General features: G+C 58.8%; 2 protein-coding genes across 10 annotated transcripts in view; both read right to left on the reverse strand.

The window, feature by feature from the left end:
* Positions 1-898: 898 nt before the first annotated feature.
* EPHX3 (epoxide hydrolase 3) lies at positions 899-5,547 on the reverse strand. Its single transcript, XM_006751713.3, has 7 exons — positions 4,915-5,547; positions 4,603-4,688; positions 4,083-4,240; positions 3,848-3,976; positions 2,885-2,988; positions 2,655-2,791; positions 899-2,561 (listed from the first exon to the last, which is right to left on the reverse strand). Exons 1-7 carry the CDS (start codon positions 5,155-5,157, stop codon positions 2,336-2,338), a joined length of 1,083 nt encoding a protein of 360 aa, XP_006751776.2. The 5' UTR covers positions 5,158-5,547; the 3' UTR covers positions 899-2,335.
* A 3,030-nt stretch (positions 5,548-8,577) lies between these two features.
* BRD4 (bromodomain containing 4) overlaps positions 8,578-20,392 on the reverse strand; it is a 92,603-nt gene continuing 80,788 nt past the window's right edge. For 6 of the 9 annotated variants that reach the window (XM_081814419.1, XM_081814426.1, XM_081814427.1 and 3 more), the window contains 8 exons: positions 16,392-16,444; positions 15,889-16,279; positions 14,709-15,296; positions 11,355-11,729; positions 11,108-11,238; positions 10,768-10,973; positions 10,437-10,674; positions 8,578-10,123 (listed from right to left, as the gene is read on the reverse strand). In XM_081814419.1, coding sequence (XP_081670545.1) covers positions 10,055-10,123; positions 10,437-10,674; positions 10,768-10,973; positions 11,108-11,238; positions 11,355-11,729; positions 14,709-15,296; positions 15,889-16,279; positions 16,392-16,444 — 2,051 coding nt within the window. In that variant the 3' untranslated portion in view covers positions 8,578-10,054. The remainder of the gene's footprint in view (positions 10,124-10,436; positions 10,675-10,767; positions 10,974-11,107; positions 11,239-11,354; positions 11,730-14,708; positions 15,297-15,888; positions 16,280-16,391; positions 16,445-20,392) is intronic. The other 3 variants (XM_081814415.1, XM_081814435.1, XM_081814444.1) reach the window with 3 other exon arrangements.

Consider the following 20,392-nt stretch of genomic DNA (forward strand, 5'->3'; position numbering starts at 1 on the left):
GGTGCGCGGCCAAAGGCTTAGAGCTGGTAGTAGGGACAGATGAACGAGTGAATGACCGGAATGAATGAATGAATGAATGGAATGAATGAATGAGTGGTGAAAGGTGATTCGGAGGCAGGAGCTCAGAGCAGGGAGAGGGAGCTGCCGGGCCTGGGAGGGGCCTCAGCCGAAGCCGCCCCCACTCCGAGCCCTCCAGGTCCCATCTCCCGCTCAAAGAGTTGCGCGCGCCGAGCCCCTCGGCCGGGAGAAAGGCGCGCCCGGATTGGCTCAGGCTGGGAGAGGCGGGCTTCGGCCGAGCCACGAGCCTCTATTGGCGCACTAGCCAGGACTCTGTCCAATCACCGCGATTAATTACCCCCCCCCCCCCAGACGCTGACTCCCTCCAGCCTGCGGCAGAGGCGGAAGACGGCGCCTTCTAGTTGCCTGGCAACCGTCAGCGGACCCGTCGCCCCGGCAACTGTCCGAGGCCTCCCGTCAGCCTTCCCTGGGCCCCTTCAATCACCCAGACAACCGCTACCCGTTCCGGTCAACCATCAGCCCTTTCCCCGTCACCCTGGCAACCGTCGCCAGACCCACCGCCCCCTGGACGCACCGCCCTCGTCCTGCCCGCAGGCCTCCTCGCCCCAGGCTCCGAGATGGCGGGGTCCCCTTCCCCTCCGGCCCATCTCATCGACCCTAGGGGGACACTGCTCCTACCCTGGCAGGGGTGGTGGGGGGCTTCCCGGGGTGGGTCGGGCGCTGGGGGTCCCGGCTCCCGTGGGGCCTAACGGGCCGCCCCGTGCTGAGGCTGTGCATAGCCCCCCGCCTGTCTCCCCGCTCGCTCTCTCGCGTGGGACTGTCCAGCCACAACAGGGAGCTTTTCAAAATGCAAGCCATGTCCCTCCCCTGCTGAAAACCCTCCCCTGGCTCCCCTTGGGAATCGAATCCAAACTCCGCACAGCCCCTGGCGGTCTGACTGTGTGGCCTCTTCTCCTTCTCCTCCCTCACTCTGCCCGAGCAGCCGCTAGTCCCCACATTGTTACCCCAGGAGCCTAAGCTTATTTCTGCCTCCGACCGAAGTGCGTCCCCCAGCTAGGGAAGCCTTTCCCAAGCCATCATACATTCATATAGCCCTCCATGCCTGTTCTCTGCTAACTCCACAAGGGCCTAGATCAGTGCCTGACACACATGATGAGTTGAAGGATGTTCTGCTGGGGACAAGAGAGGACAGAGGGGGATGACTAGCAGGCTGGCCCACCCCAGGAATAAGAGAATGTATTTCTGAGGTTGCAGGGCCCCAGAGAGATTCATCATGCAGCAGGTCATGACACTGTCCCCCAAGGCCAGGCAAAGGCTGGGGAGATAGAAGTGCTGTCACCAGCCAGGGGCTGGATGGTTCACCCTCTACTTGTACCACCCTCATCTGGAGGCTGGAGCCAGAGGACCCCAGAAAGAATCAGCAGAAACTATGGTTCATTTGGAGAAATTCCAGGAGCTGGAGAGGCAGGCCTCAGACCTCAGATGATCATTCAGGGAGCTGGTCCCTTCCTGGGCCAGTCCAGAATCTCACACATCCATCCTACTGGAGCCTAGAGCTGTTTTTCCATGGATGGGAGATAGGGGCCCCAGGGATCTTTCCCAGGCTGCAGCAAGAGAACTTGAGCTTAAAAGGCCTGGAGTCAAGACTGGAGGGAAGATTGTGGGAGCTGCTCAGGGCCCGAACAGACAGGAGTCTAGACACCCAGCTGCTTGCACATGAGGGTCCTCCCTTGGGGAGCTGGTCGGGAGCCAGGTGTGGATGCCCCTATCCTAGGAGTACCCTTCTCAGCACTGTCCAATTGAATGCTTTATACTGCTGTGGCAATTGAGCCCTTGAAGTATGGCCAGAGTGACTGAGGAACTGAATTTTTAATTGATTTTCTTCTCATTACTTTGCACGTAAATTGAAGCAGCCCGATGTGGCTGCCGGTACCCTATTGGACACAGCAGCATTTAGCTGAAGACTCGGATTGCAGAGGAAAGCCAGGGACAGGAAGGTCAGAGTCTGTGGTTGGTGCTGCTCTGGGGTGTGACATTGGCAAGAAGAGTAAGGCCCCAGGGGAGGGGAGAGGTAGGACACTCTGAATCTAGCTCCACAGAGCTGTACCTGGCTCTCGAGGATTGAAGTGCTTGTTCACCCACCCACCCACACACACGCACACCTGTGTGTGAGCCTATGGGCTGGTGCGCCTGAGGGCACCCACAGACTCCCTTCTGTGCAGCCTGGAGTTCCGCGCCCGTGCAAGATCCGGGAGTCCATCCTTGTACGTACGCCGTGCGGCCTCCCAGGTGCACACAGGCCAGCGAGCGAGGGCCGCTAGTCCAGCAGGTCTTGCAAGAAGGCCCACATGTACTCGTGCATCTCCCTGGGGTTGCTCTGTGGGATCCAGTGCCCCACGCCCGGCAGGATGTGGGCCTCCAGCCGGCCCGGCACAAAGCGACTGCTGATGGCTTCCACCAGCCCCTGCTCGAAGTAGGTGTCCTTCGCTCCCCACAACAGGAGTGTGGGTGTGGCCAGCTCCTGGGGCTCCAGGGGGAAGTTCCTATGGCCAAGACAGAGACAGACAGAAGAATCACTGCCCCAAATCCCTGCCCCCACAAGTCTCCTGAGCTTTCGGCCCTGGGTCTGGTCTCACCTGAAGAGGTTTCGGTAATAGTTGATGGGCCCAGTGAGACCACCAGGCTGTGAGAAGTCATAAAGGAAGGCCTCGAGCTCGTTGGGGGTTAAGTGTGGGATGCCTCTCTTGCGGTGTGTGAGGGTGGTCTTCAGGATCTGGGTACACAACAGGACTGTGGCTTCAGTGCCCAGGCTGCCCAGGCCCAACCCACTACCCTCCACCTACCACCAGCCTTTGCCTCACTGCACCTGGAAGTCAGACATGGACAGTAATTTCTCAGGCAGCCAGGGAAGCTGGAACAGGAAAATGTAGTTGGAACGGAAGAACTGGCCGATGTGACGTATAGAGTAGTCTGGCGGCAGGGGAAAGGCAGATGTGAGGCCTGGGCCTGGGGTGGCCCCACATCCCTGTACCCCTATAGGCACCCGGATGCTCCAACACTCAGGAATGTCATCGCTGTCTGCCTGAGCCCGTGAGGACACTCGTCACTCCTCCTGGCCCGGGTACCATCTTCCCTCCCTGCCGAGTCGTCACTGTACCCAACAGAATGGGGGCACCTCTCTCCGCAGCTCCCAGGAGCCCCCAAGAGCCACTGGTGTGATTCCCCTGCCCAGGCCTGGATGCATTTCAATATTTACTGAGCACCTACTGGATGCCAGGACCTGTTTAAAACCCTGGAGACACAGCAGTAAATGGAACAGCCAAAACTCCCTTGCCCCTGGGGAGCTGACAGTCTAGACACAGAGAGAGACGAGAAAAAACAGCAAAGAGGGAGGGAGAGAGAGAAAAAAGATAAGAGAGGCCATATCACTGTGTCATTCGACTATGATACTGGGAATTAGAATCAGGTGAGGTGACAGGCATCTCATGCTATTGTAGTTGCTTAGTTATCTATACCTTTCTTGCCAGAAGAAAGGCATTTAACCCCTCTTGCCTCAGTTTCCCCCAACTGGACCACAAAGATAATAACACTTTCATATGCTCGGGAGGCTTGTGTAGGTTATTGTATGCAAGCTCCTTGTCAGAGCAATGGTTACCTGTAGGTGCTCAAAACATGTGAGTCACTCCTAAGTGTACTGTCATTGACTGTAGACTGGGTGTGTCATGTGTGTCCCCAGCCCCTCGAGTGTTGACTGGTGGACAGGGAAGCGTAGACAGACACATGCTCCTTCACACAGGCCTATCCCAGCACCCTGGACTCCCCAACACACCTTGGTACACAGACATGGGGGCAGCGCTGACAATTACCATCCGCTCGACCAGGGATGGGTAGTAGATGGAGAAATTCCAGGCGAGGAGCGCACCCCAGTCATGGGCTACCAGGATACACTTGGAATAACCTGGGCGGGGGCGGGGGGGAGGGGCAGAGGAACAGGTGTAAGTGAGATGCCAGGGAGAGGTGAGGCAGGGTGAGCGAGGCCAGGCCTGGGATGGGGGTATCCCCACCCAGGCCCAGGATGACATCCTGGATGTCCATCATCAGCAGGTCCATGGTGTAACAGTCTACATCCTGAGGGGCGTTTGAGGAGCCATATCCCCGTAGGTCCACAGCCACCACGTGGAAGTGGCTCTGGAACTCCCAAAGCTGGTAGCGCCAGGAGAACCTGTCAGGCGGGTGGGGAGGGAGGCTGTCAGGGTCCCCAGGCTGCACCTCCACCCTATGCCCAGCAGGGGCCTTCCCCGGCCCCACCTTCCTGCCCTGGGCTTCCCAGAAAGGAAGATGGGGGAACCCCAGGCTGAGGGCAAGGTCAGCTGTGCTCTGGATCCAAGACCTCTTTGTCCCATATCCCTTCAGGGCCTCCTCCTGTAGACAGCACCCCTGTCCTCTAGCACCCCATCTGGATGCTTTGTGCCCCCAGTCTACCCAGCCCGCGTGCCTGCCTCCTGGATGCCCTGGCGGTCCGAGCTCCACCTCCAGCTTCACCTCCAGCCTTGTGTGCCCCAGGACCCTGGGCTTCAGACCTACCAGTTCTCTGGGAAGCCGTGCAGAAACAGCATGAGGGGCCCATTGCCACGTCCGGCGGAGACATAGTGCAGGCGCAGGCCCGAGCTCTGGGGGAGGGCACAGTCCGAGACCTGGGGCACCCATCCTCGCTAGGCTTGAACACCCCAGCCACGTGCAGACCCAGATTTGGATTCAACCATTTGCTGTCTGCACACCCCGCCCGCCCCAGCCCTACAGGGCCCGACCTCCCGGGCTGCTCGACACCCCCCACCCCCACCAAGCCCCGACGGCCACACACCCCTCCCCCCTGCCCCGGGGCGCGCGCGCGCTCACCTTCAGGGTCAGGAAGCAGTGTTCGCCCAGGGTGGGGTCGCTCAGACAGGCGGGTGGGGTGCTCCGGGGGCGCCCGCAGCAGCCGCGCCGGGGCCGGCACAGCACGTGTGTGAACGCGATGCAGCCATAGACGGCGGCGGCCACCAGCGCGGCGGAGAACACGAGGCTCCACATGAAGGCGCGCAGCAGCTTCAGAGTGAGGCGCGACGGCGCCAGTAGCGCTGTCACCACCAGCTCGGGCATGTCGCCGCGACCCGGGACGACTTCGGCGCTGCCTTTGGGGGTGTGGGCGGGGGGCTCAGGCAGCCGCACCGAGGCGGGACCCGGGCTGGGGAGCCCACCGCCTTTGGTCCGGGGCCCCTCCGTGCCTTCGAGGCTTGAGGAACGCTCCGAGAGAAGAGGCGGGAGGCTTAGACCGAAACCGCCACTGCAGACGACTCACCTAAGTACCAGGTAAATACCTGGGCGCGACGGCGACAGCGAACAGGAAGGGGTGAGGGGATGGAGCCTGTGAGGACCGGGCTTCGGTGCCTGGGGAGGAGCCTTGGGGAGAAGGGATGCGAATTGCGGGCGGGGCCTAGGCAGGCTTGGGCGGGGCTTAATAAGGGGCGGGGTCTAGTAGGACTCCCGCCCGCGGTGGGTAGGGATCTGAAGTGTAGGGGGAGACTGATATGTGTACCAACGTGGGGGGCGGAGGGGTACCTGGGCGAAATGGGCGGAGCCTGAAGCGAAGGGGCGGAGCAATGCAGGTTAGGTGCGGCCTATGAGCCAGAAACTTAGACCCAACTTGGCCTAGAGGCGTTGCAGGACCGGGGCGTGGCTTAAAGGGTGGGCGGGGAGAGGGTGGAGCCCAGGTGGGGCCGGGCCTGAAGTTGGGCGGGAGAAGGTCCTAAGGCTGGCCGGGAGGGTTTGGGTGCGAGGGCTGGGCCAATAAGCTGGGGATCGGCCTGTGTCCGGGCCAATGAGACGGGGCGGCGGGGCCGGAACCTAATATGGCGGGGAGGGCGGGCCCGGAAGCGGAAGGAGGGGGACAGGTAGTGCTTTGGCTGGGACTAGGAGGGAGTGGCGGGCGGTCGCCGCAAGCCGAGGAGGCCTGGGGGCGGGGGGGCCCTGCCGCCGCCCTCCGAGAGCTCCCCTTCCTGGAGCGCGCGACCCTGTCCTTGGCCTGGCTGGGAGAGACCTAGCAGCACCCTCACCCAGGCCTGGTTCTAACGGCGGGTCCAATGGCCTCGACCCCGCGCGGGCCTCGTTAGTCCAGCGGGCCCATCGTCGGCCCGCCCCTACACGGCTGTGATTGGAGGGCGGTGGTTATTTACGTGCTGGCGACAGGTCTCGCCCGGCAGCCAATCGGCGAGTGTTGAGGCCCGGGGCTCCGCCGGTGCCGACCAATGAAGACCGGGAGACTCTTGTACTTCTAGAAGGCAGGCCCGGCCCGGGAGCTGGAGGACGGGGCCCGTTGAGCCACTGGAGCTCTGTCTGAGAGAGGAAGTGGGGCAAGGTCGGGCGAGAGGCCCGACCCGGCCAGCTTCCTCCTCCTGTTTTGCAACCTTCCCCGAAGATCCTGAACGTTTCAGGGTCACTCACCGTTTAACCCGTATAACACCCCCATTAAGTGTAGGTACTATTATCACATCCCTGTATTACAGACCACGAACCCGAAATTCGGGGATTAAGTCATTTGCCTAAAGCTACACAGCTTGCTGAACAGGACTTACAGAAAAAAGCAACAATCTTGGGCTCCACCTCTCCTTCCGCCCGGAGGCGGCCATCGGAATGCTTTTAGCTTTCTTCTGGTGGTTATCCAGGTATCTCGCAACGCGCTCGTGTGGCTATTTCCTGATGACCAATTGGGGGCATTAAGTATTGCATGGACTGTCATCACCATTGGACAGGCCCTACCCGTTTTTAGTGTTCCTGTTGGTTTCCTTTAAGCACTCCATTGTTTTCGTCATCTCCCATTGCTAATCTTACCTTTGTATTGTTCCGGCTGCTAAACATTACACTGTCCTGGGACCATAATTAAGTCTGTGGGTTCCTAGTAAAGGGGAATGGTGGTTTATGTGGTTCCGCCTCAGTAAACAATGTATATCTCAGCGTCGGGTAGATGGCTATGATTACACGACCAGCATTGTACTAAGGTTTGTTCTCCCTGTACTTAGTACCTTTCTTTTCTTGCACGATTAGCCTGTATCATAGCTTTGGTTTCGTTTACACTTTCCATCAAATCAGTTTTCCAACCACTGGATGATCGCGGTATCCCTCCCAAGTCCTCTAATCTGGCTGCGTGGCTACTGAGTGTCTGGGGATCTCCCTTCTTCCTCTGCTACACAAAACTGACTCTCACCATCCCCCTCCCCCCAGCTCTACCCTCAAACAAAAAGCGGCAGTCACAGGATGGTAATTTTATGTTCAGTACAAATGTTTATTTTTGCAATGAGAACTGCACAAAAAAAAAAAAAAAACTTTAGTATATAAGTGAAAAGTCTACGAATTCCCTTCTACAAATGTCTAAAGTGTTTAATACAAGTCTCAGATTCACTGACATAATTATTGGCCAAGCGATCCGTGCATACAGTACAGTGGGGGCTTGTACACACCTCTTACTCTTGTATAGGACTAAGATTTCTAGTACTGTGGGAGGGAGTGGGAAATGGCCAGAGAAATTAAATAGTAGATCCAAGTTCTAATTACAACCCAGTTAGAGAAACACCCATCAGGAAGGTGTGGAGAGGGCCATGGCAGAGCTAAATCTTTAGAAGGTGCAGACAAAAACCATTTCTCCAGCTAAACAGTCGGACCTGGCCTGGGGAAGTTACCGAACAAAACACGGAACAGAAATGAGGGGGCGGGACAAGATGGAAGAAACCCCAAAGAACCAAAATATAAGTCCCACTTGAACCAGCACAGTGGCACATGAGGAAGTGCCTGCTGGGGCGTGGGGGCAGGGGCAGGGAGGCATCTGGGGGCCTCTGGCTGGATGCCTGAACTACACCCTTGCCAGGTTTCCCAGATCCCAAACACAAGATGATACAAGGGCTTTTCTGGTTGAAAAACAAAGGGGAGTAAGGGTTAATAAACAGTGCTAGAAATGTTTCAGTTTGTGTCTGTGCGCACATAAATGACACTTTCATCTTACATCCTAGGGACCACTCTTGAGTGCCGCCCTTACCTTGTGGCACGCTGGTGGGCACACGGGCAGCCACATGGCGGGCTCTCTTGGAAGGGAATGTGTGGGTGCGTGTCTACAGGCGTGGGAGGTGAGGATCCTGGTTGGGGGGGGGCGGTGTACACTTATCTAAGAACATCTGGTTAACCCTGAGCTTAAATGAAAGGAGTAGTTAAGGTAGAGGCAGGCGAGGTGGGAGAAGCGGCCCAAGTCCTCTGGTGAGTGGGGGACCAGGATGAAGAAGGGCGAGGGGGAAGAATACTGTCTGGAGTTTGGCCAGGTTCTGCTGGAGCACATCACCCACCTAGAAGGCCAGGGTCCACAGGAAGAATGGGTACCTGGGCTCCCTGTCACAGCTTCAGCTTGGTCATGGAAGATGGGCAAGGTGGCCCCTGATGGTAGTTCTTGTACAAAGGTGGTTGGGGATCCCGGGGGGCCCCCTGGGCCTAGCCTAGGCAACAGGTGGTTCACAAAGAAATGTCAGGAAGACGCCAGCATTAAAAAAGAGAGATGTGTTTATTCCATGATCAGTACAGACCAAATGCATATTCACCGTATGAAAGTCAAACCAGTCAGTGACTCCAGAGTTTGGCCAACACTGAGGCACCAGCGTCGTGGTGTAGAGTGGGATCTCATGGCACACGTAACCTCACCAAGGGCTCCAATTATAAAATTAAAAAAAAGGGGGGGGTGGGGGAAGGGGCAGCCGGCTGGTCAGGCTGGGTGGGGAGCCTCTCCCTCAGGGGTCTGTGGCCCCCCAGCCCCCGGTGCCTGCCTCATCCCCTGGCCCTTCCTTTCCTGGTTAAAAAAAAAAAAAAACACACAGATCTGACATTAAAAACAAACGGGGGTGGGGAGGGAAAAGAAAACATGGCTTTATAATTAAAAACTGACTAATAAAGTTTGAAACTGAGTAAAATATAGGCAGTTTTTTTTGTGTTTTGTGTGTTTTGTTTTTTGTGGGTTTTTTTTTTTTTTTGAGTTTTTTTACACCAGTTTGGTGGAGTCACCAACAAACTTCAAACAAAGATATGCCAACTATGTTCACTACACAGTACAGCCACGGTCACACACTACCCACAGCGCGGTGGCAGCCGCCGCTCAATGAGGAGACGATCACACCATTTCGGAGATAAGCAGTGCCATTGTGTCTGGAGGAGAAGAGAGAATTAAAAATAAAATAGAATCCAACAAAAAATATATATATAGAAAAAAAAAAAAAAAACAACCCAGAAACACAGGTGGGAAGGAACTGACTTTGGTTGGTGGCCTCACTCACTGGGCGAGGCCGGCCCACACACGCGCGTGTGACAGTCACCTTGCTCCAAATTGCCATGGACACACACACACCTCCACGGCACTATTCCCTTTTGCACAAGCGAACACTTACAGAGAGCGGCTCTCGATTAAAGGCTTGTGGGGGGAGGGGAGGGGTGGGGTCTGTTCAAGGCAAAGTCAGTGCCAGCAAGGGGGTGGGCCGGCGCCCTCGCCCGCCTCCAGCTCGCTCGGGCCTGCCCTGGCCTCCTGGGAGCGGGCGGTAGTGGCTGGGGTGTGGGGGAAGGACTCCTGGTGGGCAGGACGTCACGAACGTCACGTTCTCGGGGACAGAAAACCAGTCACGGTGGCGGCAGCAACAATGTCCTGTGTATACTGTGTAGACATTTGGCGGAGAGCAGGACCTCTGCCCCGCACGCGGGGACGCGCGGCTTGGATCTGGCCGGCACTTGCTCGTGGAGAGGCGTGCTCTGAGCCGACGTCCTGTGAGGGGGTGGTGGGTGGCGGGACGTCCGGCTGGCTGTAAGGCAGACAGGCTCTGCGATCCTCAGCTGCCCGTCAGGCCTGCCCCGGGCACAGCATGCAGGAGGGCCAGGCCCGGAGCCACCCCCTTGCCGCTGCTACCGCCTCCACTGCCGCCCCTAACACTATGGAGAGTCAACGTTTCGCCAGAAAATCAAAGAAGTCACCTAGGTGCTCTCAGAAAAGATTTTCTTCAAATATTGACAATAGATCACTCTGGAAATTCATGTCAATGGTAGCTGCCATCTGGAGGGGAGAGGAGGGAGGGGGGGAGGGAGGGAGTGAGACTAGGTGCCCTACCCTTACTGCAGCTTCCAAGCTCCCCCACCCCCAACCCCAGCACTGGCCAGGCCCTCGGGGCCCACACCCAGGAACCTCCCAACACCGACTGTGTGAGCCCGAGCCACCTGTGAGAGCCCGAGGCCAGCACAGTGCAGGCCAGCGGGAGCCCCCCCGCTCACCCCGCCTCTGAGAGAGTGACTGCCTTCACCCCGAGGTTCCCGGTCCCCTTTCCAAGCCCCTCCAACGCTGGACCCCCACCCAGAGGTCCCCGACTCACCGCCTCCCGGCGCCTCCGCTCCTGCTCCCGCTTTCGGGCCAACTCCCTCTGCTGGTCCAGCATGGACTGGGGCTGGGAGCTCTGGGCCTGGGGGGCGGCGGCAGCAGCCACGGCGGCGGCCTGCTGCTGCTGCTGCTGCTGCTGCTCCTGCCGCTGCTGCTGCTGCTGCTCCTGGCGCCGCCGCGCCTCCTCGTGGGCCCGCCGGGCCTGCTCCAGCGCGTCCTCATCCTCTCGGCTCCTGGGCGCGGCAGAGCAGGGCAGAGCTGCCGGTCAGCACAGGGGGCGGGGGGGCGGCCCCGGGGGCCCCAGGCTGCCCGCGACCCCAGCCCACCTCATGCGCTCCTGCCGAAGCCGCTCCTTCTCCTTCTCGGCGTGCTCGGCCTGCGCCTTCAGGGCCTTCTCGCGCTCCTCCTTCTCCCTGGCTGCGCGGCGGAACTGCTCGAAGCTGTCGCTCGAGGACTTGGCTGTGGAGGACGGGGTGGTGGGATGCTTCTGCACCAAGCTAGCCCAAGAGCCCATGTTCTTGATTTTCAAGTCCTGCCAGGCAGAGAAACCACAGGGTGGGTGGGGAGTTGGGCTGCACCGAGAAGCCCACAGCCTAAGGGCACCCCCCACCCCGCCCCCAAGGTGCCTCCCTGGCATGGGGACACTTGTGGACTCACTGTTCCTACCTTTTTGGGTGCAACTGGCGTCTTCGGCTCTTGTTTCTGTTTGTCCTTGTCGGGGGCCCCTGGTGGGGGTGCGTTCTGCTCAGGGGGCCGGATCACAGGCCTCCCGACGTCCACAGGCTTCATCTCAGGCCCTGGAACACAAACCGCTGTGGGCCCGGGCCGGGGCCCATTCCCCCCTGCCAAGCCCAGCAGGGCGGAGTCAACCAGCCCACAGAAAGCTCCCGTCCAGTGCACTGAGGGCACTCACGTTGGGGCAGGTGAACGGGTGCCTTGATGCTCTCTGGGTGTTTAGGGGGTTCTGGCCGCAGTGAGGGGCTGAAAGGCTCGCTGCGAATGATGGGTGAGTGGATCTTCTCCTCCTTCACCACCACCAGGGGCTGGGGCTGGACCACAGAGGCCGCACGCAGCTCCTGGGACGGCACAGGCACAGTGGCCGGTGAGGCAGGTGGGTGCCTCTGGCACCGGCCCGCACCTGGCCCTGGGGGCTGTGGCCCAGCCCTGCCCTTTACCTGCTTCTTAGGCTGAACGTTTTGCTGGGGTGGTGACTGGTGGGTTAGGCTCTGGAACGGTGGCATCTGGGGGGAATGTATCATAAGCGGGGAGGGGGCTTCGCGGAGGTGACCTAGGAGAGGGGACAAGGAGCATGTCAGCAGAACTCGTGTGGACACCACTGGCCTGGGCCCAGCCAGGTGACCCTCTAAGCTGGGGGGAGACCCACACTGGCTGAGCCCCAAGCACATCAGGCCCCTAGCTCAGTGTACAGCAGGGCTTCATGGAGCCATGAGCTCAGTCCCAGCGTCTGATGCCCCTGTGTGTCAGAATCATCGGGAATCTTTGAGAAGAGCAGATCCTGACATAGTTGATCACAGGTAAGGTCTGGGCCTGAGTACTTTTTAAAAGTTCTCCAAATGGCTCCACGGCATAGCCTAGGTTAAATATAACGGACATCAACAGGACGCCTGGGTGGCTCAGTGGGTTAGGCATCTACCTTCGGCTCAGGTCATGAGCTCAGGGTCCTGATACCCTTTTTTTTTTTTTTTTTAAAGATTTTGTTTATTTATTTGACAGACAGAGAGAGCACAAAGCAGGGGGAGTGGCAGGCAGAGGGAGAAGCAGGCTCCCTGATGAGCAAGGAGCCCGATGTAGGACTCGATCCCAGGACCCAGATCATGACCTGACCCAAAGGCAGAAGCCCAACCCAGTGAGCCACCCAGGTGTCCCATAAAAAAATAAACTTTAAAAAAAAAAAAGGGACATCAATAACCTTACAACCTTACAGAACAGACAGCCTGAGCTCCCAGCTGTCCCTATATATGGCTTAACCTGCCTGCATGGATGAATGCTTTGGGACTAGGACCGGATCCCCAGGAGCCCCTCCCCACACAACTCAGCCTGCAAGCCCCACACAAGGGGGATGCTGGAACTACCCTGCACCACGGCAGAGTTGGTAGAACACGTTCTCAGCTTGTGGTTCTTACAGGAATTGGGCCAGCCCACCCACCTTCCTCAAACCAAAGGCGGGTGGGTGGGAGAGTGGAGATTCAGGCAGCCACAAGGTCCAAGTACCTGGCACAAGGCAGGAGCCTGTAAAGCGCCATCAAAGCACTTAAGTCTGACAGCTCAGCTTCACTGGTGAGAAAACAGCTTTAGGTCACAGTCACCAAGTTCTGCCTTTGACTCCTCTACCTACTCTAGCATGGAAACACCCTCCTGCTTGAATCCCTGACATGTCTTGGCCAGCTCCAGCATGGGACAAGCCACACTTGTCCAAAAAACAAAGCCACCTCTCTGCAGTACACTTGCTCCTGGTCCTGCCTTGTGCCTCACAATGAATATCCTAACCCAAGCTCTGCATACAGGCCCTTCCACTGACCTCCCCCAGGCCAGATTCCAGCTGCCATCTGCCAGCAGAGATACCAACACCTCTGGCCCTCCACCAGCCCCCTGGGCCCAGCACAGACCACAATGCCTCATGTATGGTTGGACCCTCCCTGCCCATCTCTCTGAAGCCAGAACTTGCTCCTAAACCCCAGAGAGGCAGAACAGCTGCTCAGAGACATCATGGTGGTGAAGGCCAGCCCACACCTGCACCTTGGTCCCCAGCCCCATGTGGCTGGTTTCACCAGCCTTGGTGTTGGGGGCCCCAGTCCAGGCCTAGGGATCTGCAGGCACACGACTGTGACAGTCTCTCATCTGGGATGGCTCCCTCACCAGCACCTGCCGAGGCTTGACCTGGGTGGTGGCAGGCAGATGCTTGGATCTATGATTTGTAGGTATCACCTGCCTGCCATGGCTTCATCCACCAGCAGCTGGAGGGGAGGCCCAGGGGCTCAGGGGTAGTGCCTGCAAGCTGGCCAGGTGCCCTGCCCAGGGATGCACCTCCTTGGGACTCCAACTTGGCCTCTGGCCCGAAGTCCCCAGCTGCACTCCAACCCACGTTGCTCCCTGTGACCCACCCCAGGCCAGGTGCTCAGGGGAGGTGGGCCTGGGGACTCAGAGCATAGGATGTCAGAGGGAACTTGCCCACTGCAAGAACTAGCTCTACTGAAGGCATCTCATCTCCTGCTCATCACTGCCCCACACAGGGAAGCCTGGCCTTCCTTAAGGGTGAAAACAGGCACAGCCGCACAGCTGCGGGGACCAGGACCAGCACCAGCCTTTCGCAGGGAGGACAGCCGGCTGTTCTTGGCTCAGGGAGTCCAACCATCACCTGGCACCTGGCAGCTTTTGTAGGTGTCGGAGCAGTCGCAGCCTAAGCTCAACAGCCTTGCTGTTCAATCTGCAGGCGGCACCTGGACTCCCTAGCCAGGCTACGTGGTCTGCACTGCCAAGTCCAGGGGCCTTAACCCTGACCCTCACATGTCACCACGCCATGAGGCACTGCCTGGAACAATTCTCTTGCCGAGGCCGGCCAGCACATTTTGGTCACAGACACTTAGAAAACAAGTGCCAGGAAAAGTGAGAGGGCGTGGCCTGATCAACACTGTCGACAGAAAAAGGACAGCCTGGATCAGTGTGAAGATAGGAAGGAGGAACAGGAAACGGCTGCCGGGTACAGCGTTAGCCCAATTCTCTCCCACGAGGTCCTGACTCCCACCAGGTGAGCCTCGCTGAGAGCAGAGCACCTATTCCTACAGGTTCCCAAACAGCCCCCTGCTGCCCAGGCCTGCCCCTAGCTCTGCCTGGACCTCACTCCCCACTGTTAAATCAGCTCTGGCTCACCCTCTGATCACCTCCTTCAGGAAGCCTGCCCTGACTTCCAGAAATGGATCAGGTGCCTCCCCGGGGTCCTGGCTTCCCCACCTAGCAGGATCACGATGTACTGTAATGCTCTTAACTGTGAGTTCCAAGAGAAGGGCCAGTGGGGACCTTGTTCCCAGTCATCGGGTTGCAAGCCAAGACAGACCCCAGGTAAAAACGCTATATGAAGCACCAACGCCCCCTCTCAACCACCTCTGCAACCAGCCCAGAGCCTTTACAGTGGGGCTCTGAGCCCACCCCAGCCTGAAGCATGAGCTGACCGACCAGTCTGGCTTCTCAAAGACAAACTTCTGGGCCCAGCACCAGCCTACCCAGAGCCCAGGGGCAAAAGCCAACTTACCAGTTGAATAGGGGTCCGACTTGTGGTGCCGGGGTGAAGGGTGATGCTGGATGACCTGCTGAGGCTTGGCGGGCTGTGGTGGCGGCGGCTGCTGGCCGGGGGGCGGGTGTGGGGGCTGCTGGCCCGGGGGTGGCGGGGGCTGCTGGATGTGGGCAGGGAACTGCATGGGCTGCATGTGCACGGGCCGTGGGGGGGGCTGGTGCTGCTGCTGGGGCGGTGGCTGTGGCTGGGGGGGCGGGGGCGGTGGCTGCTGCTGTAGCTGTTGCTGCACTGAGGGGTGGGGTGGGGGGGGCAGGGGGGGTGGGGGCTGGGACTGCACCTTCACGGAAGGGAGTAGTGGTGTGGGGGGCTGCACCTTCTGCAGCTGTTGCAGGTAGAGCTGCATCTGCATGGAGGTGAGGGGTGGGGCGGGTGGCTCTTCGTCCTCCTGCAACAGCACTTGGGGGGGCTGAGCCATGGGGGGCTGTGGGAGAAGGGGTGGCTGGGCCAGGGCAGGCGACACGGCCGGGGGCCGGGCAGGCTTGGGGGGCAGGGCGGCGGCTCGGTTGCTGGGCCGCGATGGCTGCTGGGGCAGCGCGTTGTGCAAAGCTGGAAGGACACGAGAGCGTGGCAGTGAGGCTCACAGCTTCTGCACCCCGTGGCCCCAGCCCAGCTTCTCTGCTCCACTGGTTTCCCTCCAACTAGTCATCTCTCTCCGCCCTCCTGGGCTTCCCACAAACTCCAGAGTAAGAACAGTTTCTAGAGCGGTCTACAGGATTGGGCTCCTCACCACCACCATTCTGCCCTGCGCTCTGCACCCCTGACCTTCCTCCCTTCCTTTCAGCTGCTCCCTATTTTCACACTTGCCCTTCAGGTCTCAGAGGAGGCCTTCCCTGAATCCCCCAGGTGTGTGTGTGTGTCCCAGCACCTCCGTCCTCAACTGGGAGCTGGGGTGGTGCGGGCCACACACATATCTTTTTTCCACCTCACACAATGCTTGGCCCAGCAGAAGAAACGAGTCCGTATCTTCCATGTGGAGGCACTAACTATGCAGAGCCTGTGCCTCGGTGGCTCATGATTTCCTTAACGGCTCACTCGGGAGAGCCACCGACCTCCCCTTGGACCTCCCCCGCTGAGGCGGGGGTCCCACAGGTCGCCCAGAGTGCCTCCCCAACCCTCGGCGGCTGTGGCTGCAGCTCACCTGGAGGAGAGACCACCGAGTGCTGGTTGAGATGAGGTGGAGTGCTGTGCTCGGGCGGCTGGGGCAGGTGGGGGGGCAGCTCAGGCTGCGGCAGGTGCAGGATGGGCTGGGTGAAGTGGCCGATGGGGTCGAAGACGCTGCCTGGGAGCTGGGGCTCCAGGACGGGCACCTGGGCAGCGATGAAGGGCGGAGGCGAGGACTTCATCGTGGGGGCCGCCTGTGGCGGCATGGAGGGCGGGGGCGGCGGGGGCGGGGGCTGCTGCTGCTGCGGAGGAGGAGGAGGAGGAGGAGGAGGAGGTGGAGGCGGCGGGGGCTGCTGGGGAGGCGGCGGGGGCTGCTGGGGCCCGGGGGCCGGGGCCTGTTGCATCTGCTGATGGTGGTGGTGATGGTGCTGCAGACAGACAGGCTGACGTCAGGCAGGCGGCACACGCCTGGGTACCCTCAGGGCCCACGAGGGCAGGCGGCCGCTGCTCGCCTGCTGGAGGACACCCGAGACCACGTACCTTCTTCTGCTCCCTCCCGGGGTGCCCCTTCTTTTTTGACTTCGGAGCCATCTCTGCAGAGGGAAAGAGAAGGTGGTGAGGCTCTGGGGGAGAGGACTGTGAGCTGGCCTCCGAGGCAGAGCAAGGAGAAAACAGAGGGTAAGTTCAGGAGAAGGGCCAGTGATGGTGAGAGGGAGGGTAGGTGGGTTCTGTCTGGGATGGGAGTCGGTCACGGGAAAGGGAAAGACGTGTGGGGTGTTACCTACCCATTTGCCTGCCGCTTTTCCTAGTGGGGACCATATCTGAAAAGCCTCCCTGACAATTTTCAGACCATCAGCTGGCTCCATTAAAGGATGACACCCAGGTACACCGGGAGCTGAGCTACGGACACCTCCCTGCCCCGTGTCTCCCCCTACTTGCTGGTCAGACGCCACTATGGTGACCCAAGTGTCTGTACCCCAACCTGCTTTGCTTTGGAACAATTCTGACATTAGAAATCATCACATCCATTTGATGGATTAGCCAAGTGAGACTCAGAGAGACTAAGGGACTGGCCCCGTGTCACACAGCTACAGTAACAACATGTTGGCCTCTAACTGCATTGCCCTCCATGCTGGCTCCTCCCCAGCCTCCCAGGGGAAGCAGAGATGCACAACTGGGGGAGAGTGTGCACGGAGGTGTCGGCCCATGCCTGGCCGCGGAGTGAGCACTTTAGGGGAGGGTGGGAGGGAAGCAAACAGGCTGGCCTCCCGGGAATGACCAGGAGGAAACAGGGAAGGTGCTCACTACCACTGGCCAGCAAAGAGAGGCCACCAACCAGCGCTCCCTTCCTCATGGGAGACCGGCCTCAGAGACGTCCCCGTGCTGGGACACGGCCAATGTGCTGCAGGGCTTCTCCCTGCTGTGTGTCCCGATACCTCAGGGGCCGACGGCTGGTTGCTGCTGTTGTGTGGACTCGTCCAGGGTGGGCCTGCCCCTGCGAGGAACGTGCGAGAGCCAGTGCACACACCCACCTCTGCACCCACTCCACAGATATATGCTAAGGATCTTTCGACAGCCGTTTGCCCCTCACCAATAACCGCTGGTGTGCAAACCCGAGAGGGAGAGGAGAACCAGTCAGTAGTACTCATGGGCTAGGAAATGATGAAGTCACCAACCAGGTGGGAGGTGGGACCCATGGTGCCTTTTGAATTCCTGTCACGAAGAGACACCTCATGGCTTTGCCTGGTATCCCCTAAGCTCCTTGCCAGGGTGCTGGCTCTTGCTGGTGTTGGGAGGACAACATGCTTTGCTACCTCCACTCGCAACTGCTTCATGGAGGGCCGTGCTAAGCTTCTGGGAGGTGCACGGCCACAGGGTACAGCGCGCTACCAAATGGGATGAGAAGGGACCTCGTGCCCTGCGAGAGCTCACCACTCCATGCAAGAGACAAGACAGTGTGACACAGACCTCAGCAGCTAGACACAGGTCCTTACACAAACGGCAGCAACCAGGGACATCTGGAACATGGGAACCATATGCCCAGCCTCCAACCTGGACACTGGAGATGCCAGGATAGAGAGTTCAGGGCTCTTTGGGTCACAGCAGGAAACCAGGTGAGAGGAACACTCTTGTGGATGGGACATACAAAAGGGGACAGTTTGAGTGACTTGCAGGATTAGGGCCACGAGGCTGGCAGCTGCGGGGTAAAGGAGGCACACTGAACTAGAGAGGTGGGAGGCCCAGGACCAAAGGAACCCTACATGCGCTAGGGGAAAGCACGGTATACAGAGGCCACTGAGCCGAAGGGAGCAGGAGGAAGGGGCTGAGGGTCCCTCCAGGATGGGCACCTCTCCCAGCAGATTCCAGTAACATGCACTGAAGCTCGAGGGAGGCTGGAACAGCTGCTCACACACTGGGCAGGCCTTTGGGAGGCTGGGGGATCAGAAACTGGGGTAAGAAAGGGGCCAATGGGTAAAGTCTGACCAAGAGAAGACAGCGTATTGTGGGGAGAGGGCTGGGGTGGCCTGTCATCTCATGGCCCCAGGGGAAGCACTGTTTTTTCCACCATAAAGGAGGGATGGTGCCTCTGAGCCTTCACTATCTCCCCCCAGCGGGTGAGTAAAGAGGCCCACAGGAGCACTCATGGGGACAAAATGCAGTGGGGTCCCAGGAGTTCCAGAGAGCGGGTCTCGGCTGCCTTGGAAAGTGTCCCAGGTCCAGGTCTCCGTGAGGAAGTGCTGGTGGGGTGGGGGCAGGCCTAGAGTGGGAGAACCAGTGGGAGGTGTACAGAGGACCTCCAGGACCAGAGAACACTAAAGGGGCCGGCGGCAGGGACCAAGGGCTGCTGGAGCCTGCTTGGGACAGCTGCATCTGGCTCACATGGCCTGAGCCTCCTGTCCGAGTTACTGGTAGGAAGACAAGACAGGAAGTGCACAGCTTCACAACACACCAGCCCCAAGACACCCCACACAAAACTCTCTAAAAAGGGTTACATGAAGATGGCCTCGAGTACTGTGTGATCTTTATTCCATGAAAATCTTGAACTCAACACAAATTTCATCTTTACATAGGATGGTAATTGTACAAAGAATTAAAACGTGTTTTTTTGTTTTGTTTTTTTTTTTGTAAAATCTGATTAAAACACTGATTCCTCCCGCCCCCCACCCCCACTCAAGGGAAGGAGACGGGATTGAGGGTAAGGGCAGGGCAGAGGCACAGAGCCCAACTCAATTCAACTGACTGGGGAGCCTCGGCACTAGCAGAGGCCCAGGCCACCCACCCCTCCTACAGCAACTCCTCAGGCCCTGCGCAGGCCAGCTGGTGTGTCAAGGCCCAGTTGGCATTTCCCCTGCCCGCACACAGGAGGCTGCCAATAAGGAGTGGGTACTGCTCTCTATGCTCTATTCCTGGGGCACTGGGCACAGGTGACAGCTTGAGTCTCAAGATCAAGTTCTCTGACAGATGGAAGCCCCATGGGCAAGGAGGCCAGGATCCACAGACAGAAAGGGTGCAAAGACCCTGCAGGAGAGCTGGCCTGTGGCTAGAGCTGGTATGCACCAGTGTGGGAAGGGGCGGGGCGGGGCAGCACACAGGCCGACAATGTGGGAATCCAGGCTGCCATTTGTTCCAAGACGGCAGAATCTTCCCAGAAAGACAATGCCAACAGCTTCCCAACTGTCCTGTGGGAATCTCCGGGCATGAAGCCCCCTGGCTCCAGCCAGGCCGAGCTGCACTGGGAACACATCAGGCACAGGCCAAAGGGCAGCTCAAAATAGTCTGTTTGGCAAATGGAGCTTGACTGGAAATCGACCGGCCAGAGGATCAGGGAGCAGCCTAGGAACTTGCAAGCATCACTGCAGGGCCCTGGAGGCTCTGGAGGGGCTGGATCTAGAACACAAAGCCCAGAGGAAGGATCCCAGGGTTTCCGCACAGGAGGTGGCCAGTGCCCAAGGGCCTGCTGATGGTGAACTACACCTCCTCAAACTTGCTTCCAGCTCCAGAAGGCAGGCGCCAAGATGCCAGGAAACTGCTATAGGCCTTGAAGAAGTACACACAAACTACATTTTAAAAAGGAAGAAAAAAAAAAAAGCACTCCCTGAAACACAGATGCTGTTCCTTAGGGGACTTTTCATCAGGCAGTTTTCTGCTGAAATGCTGGATTCATGACCAAAAAAGGGCCGATATTTATTTTTAGAGCAAAAAATCCTATTCAGTGCCTCTCAGAGGCCTTGGATGATGCGGTCACCCTGGACTGCCCCACCCCCGGAGGCTGTCATTATTCTAGGGCACTGAAGAATGGGAGGGTGCTAGCAACACCCCTCAGAGATGTGCACGGAGCAGGGCCCGAGGGCTCGGATGGCCTCACGATGGACTGGTCCAGTGCTCTGGATCTGAGAGCCCTTTCTCGTCCACTAGCCCAGTGCCTCACCCCACTGGGGACAGGAATCCTGGACTCCAGGGGTTAGGTCAGCTGGCTGCATGGCCATTTCTCCTTGAGTGCCCCTCAGCAGCGACCTTCCTGATCACTGCAGCCTGCTTCT

The sequence above is a fragment of the Leptonychotes weddellii genome, chromosome 1, assembly GCF_054177405.1.
Source record: "Leptonychotes weddellii isolate Sample4059 chromosome 1, ASM5417740v2, whole genome shotgun sequence".
Taxonomy (NCBI): domain Eukaryota; kingdom Metazoa; phylum Chordata; class Mammalia; order Carnivora; family Phocidae; genus Leptonychotes; species Leptonychotes weddellii.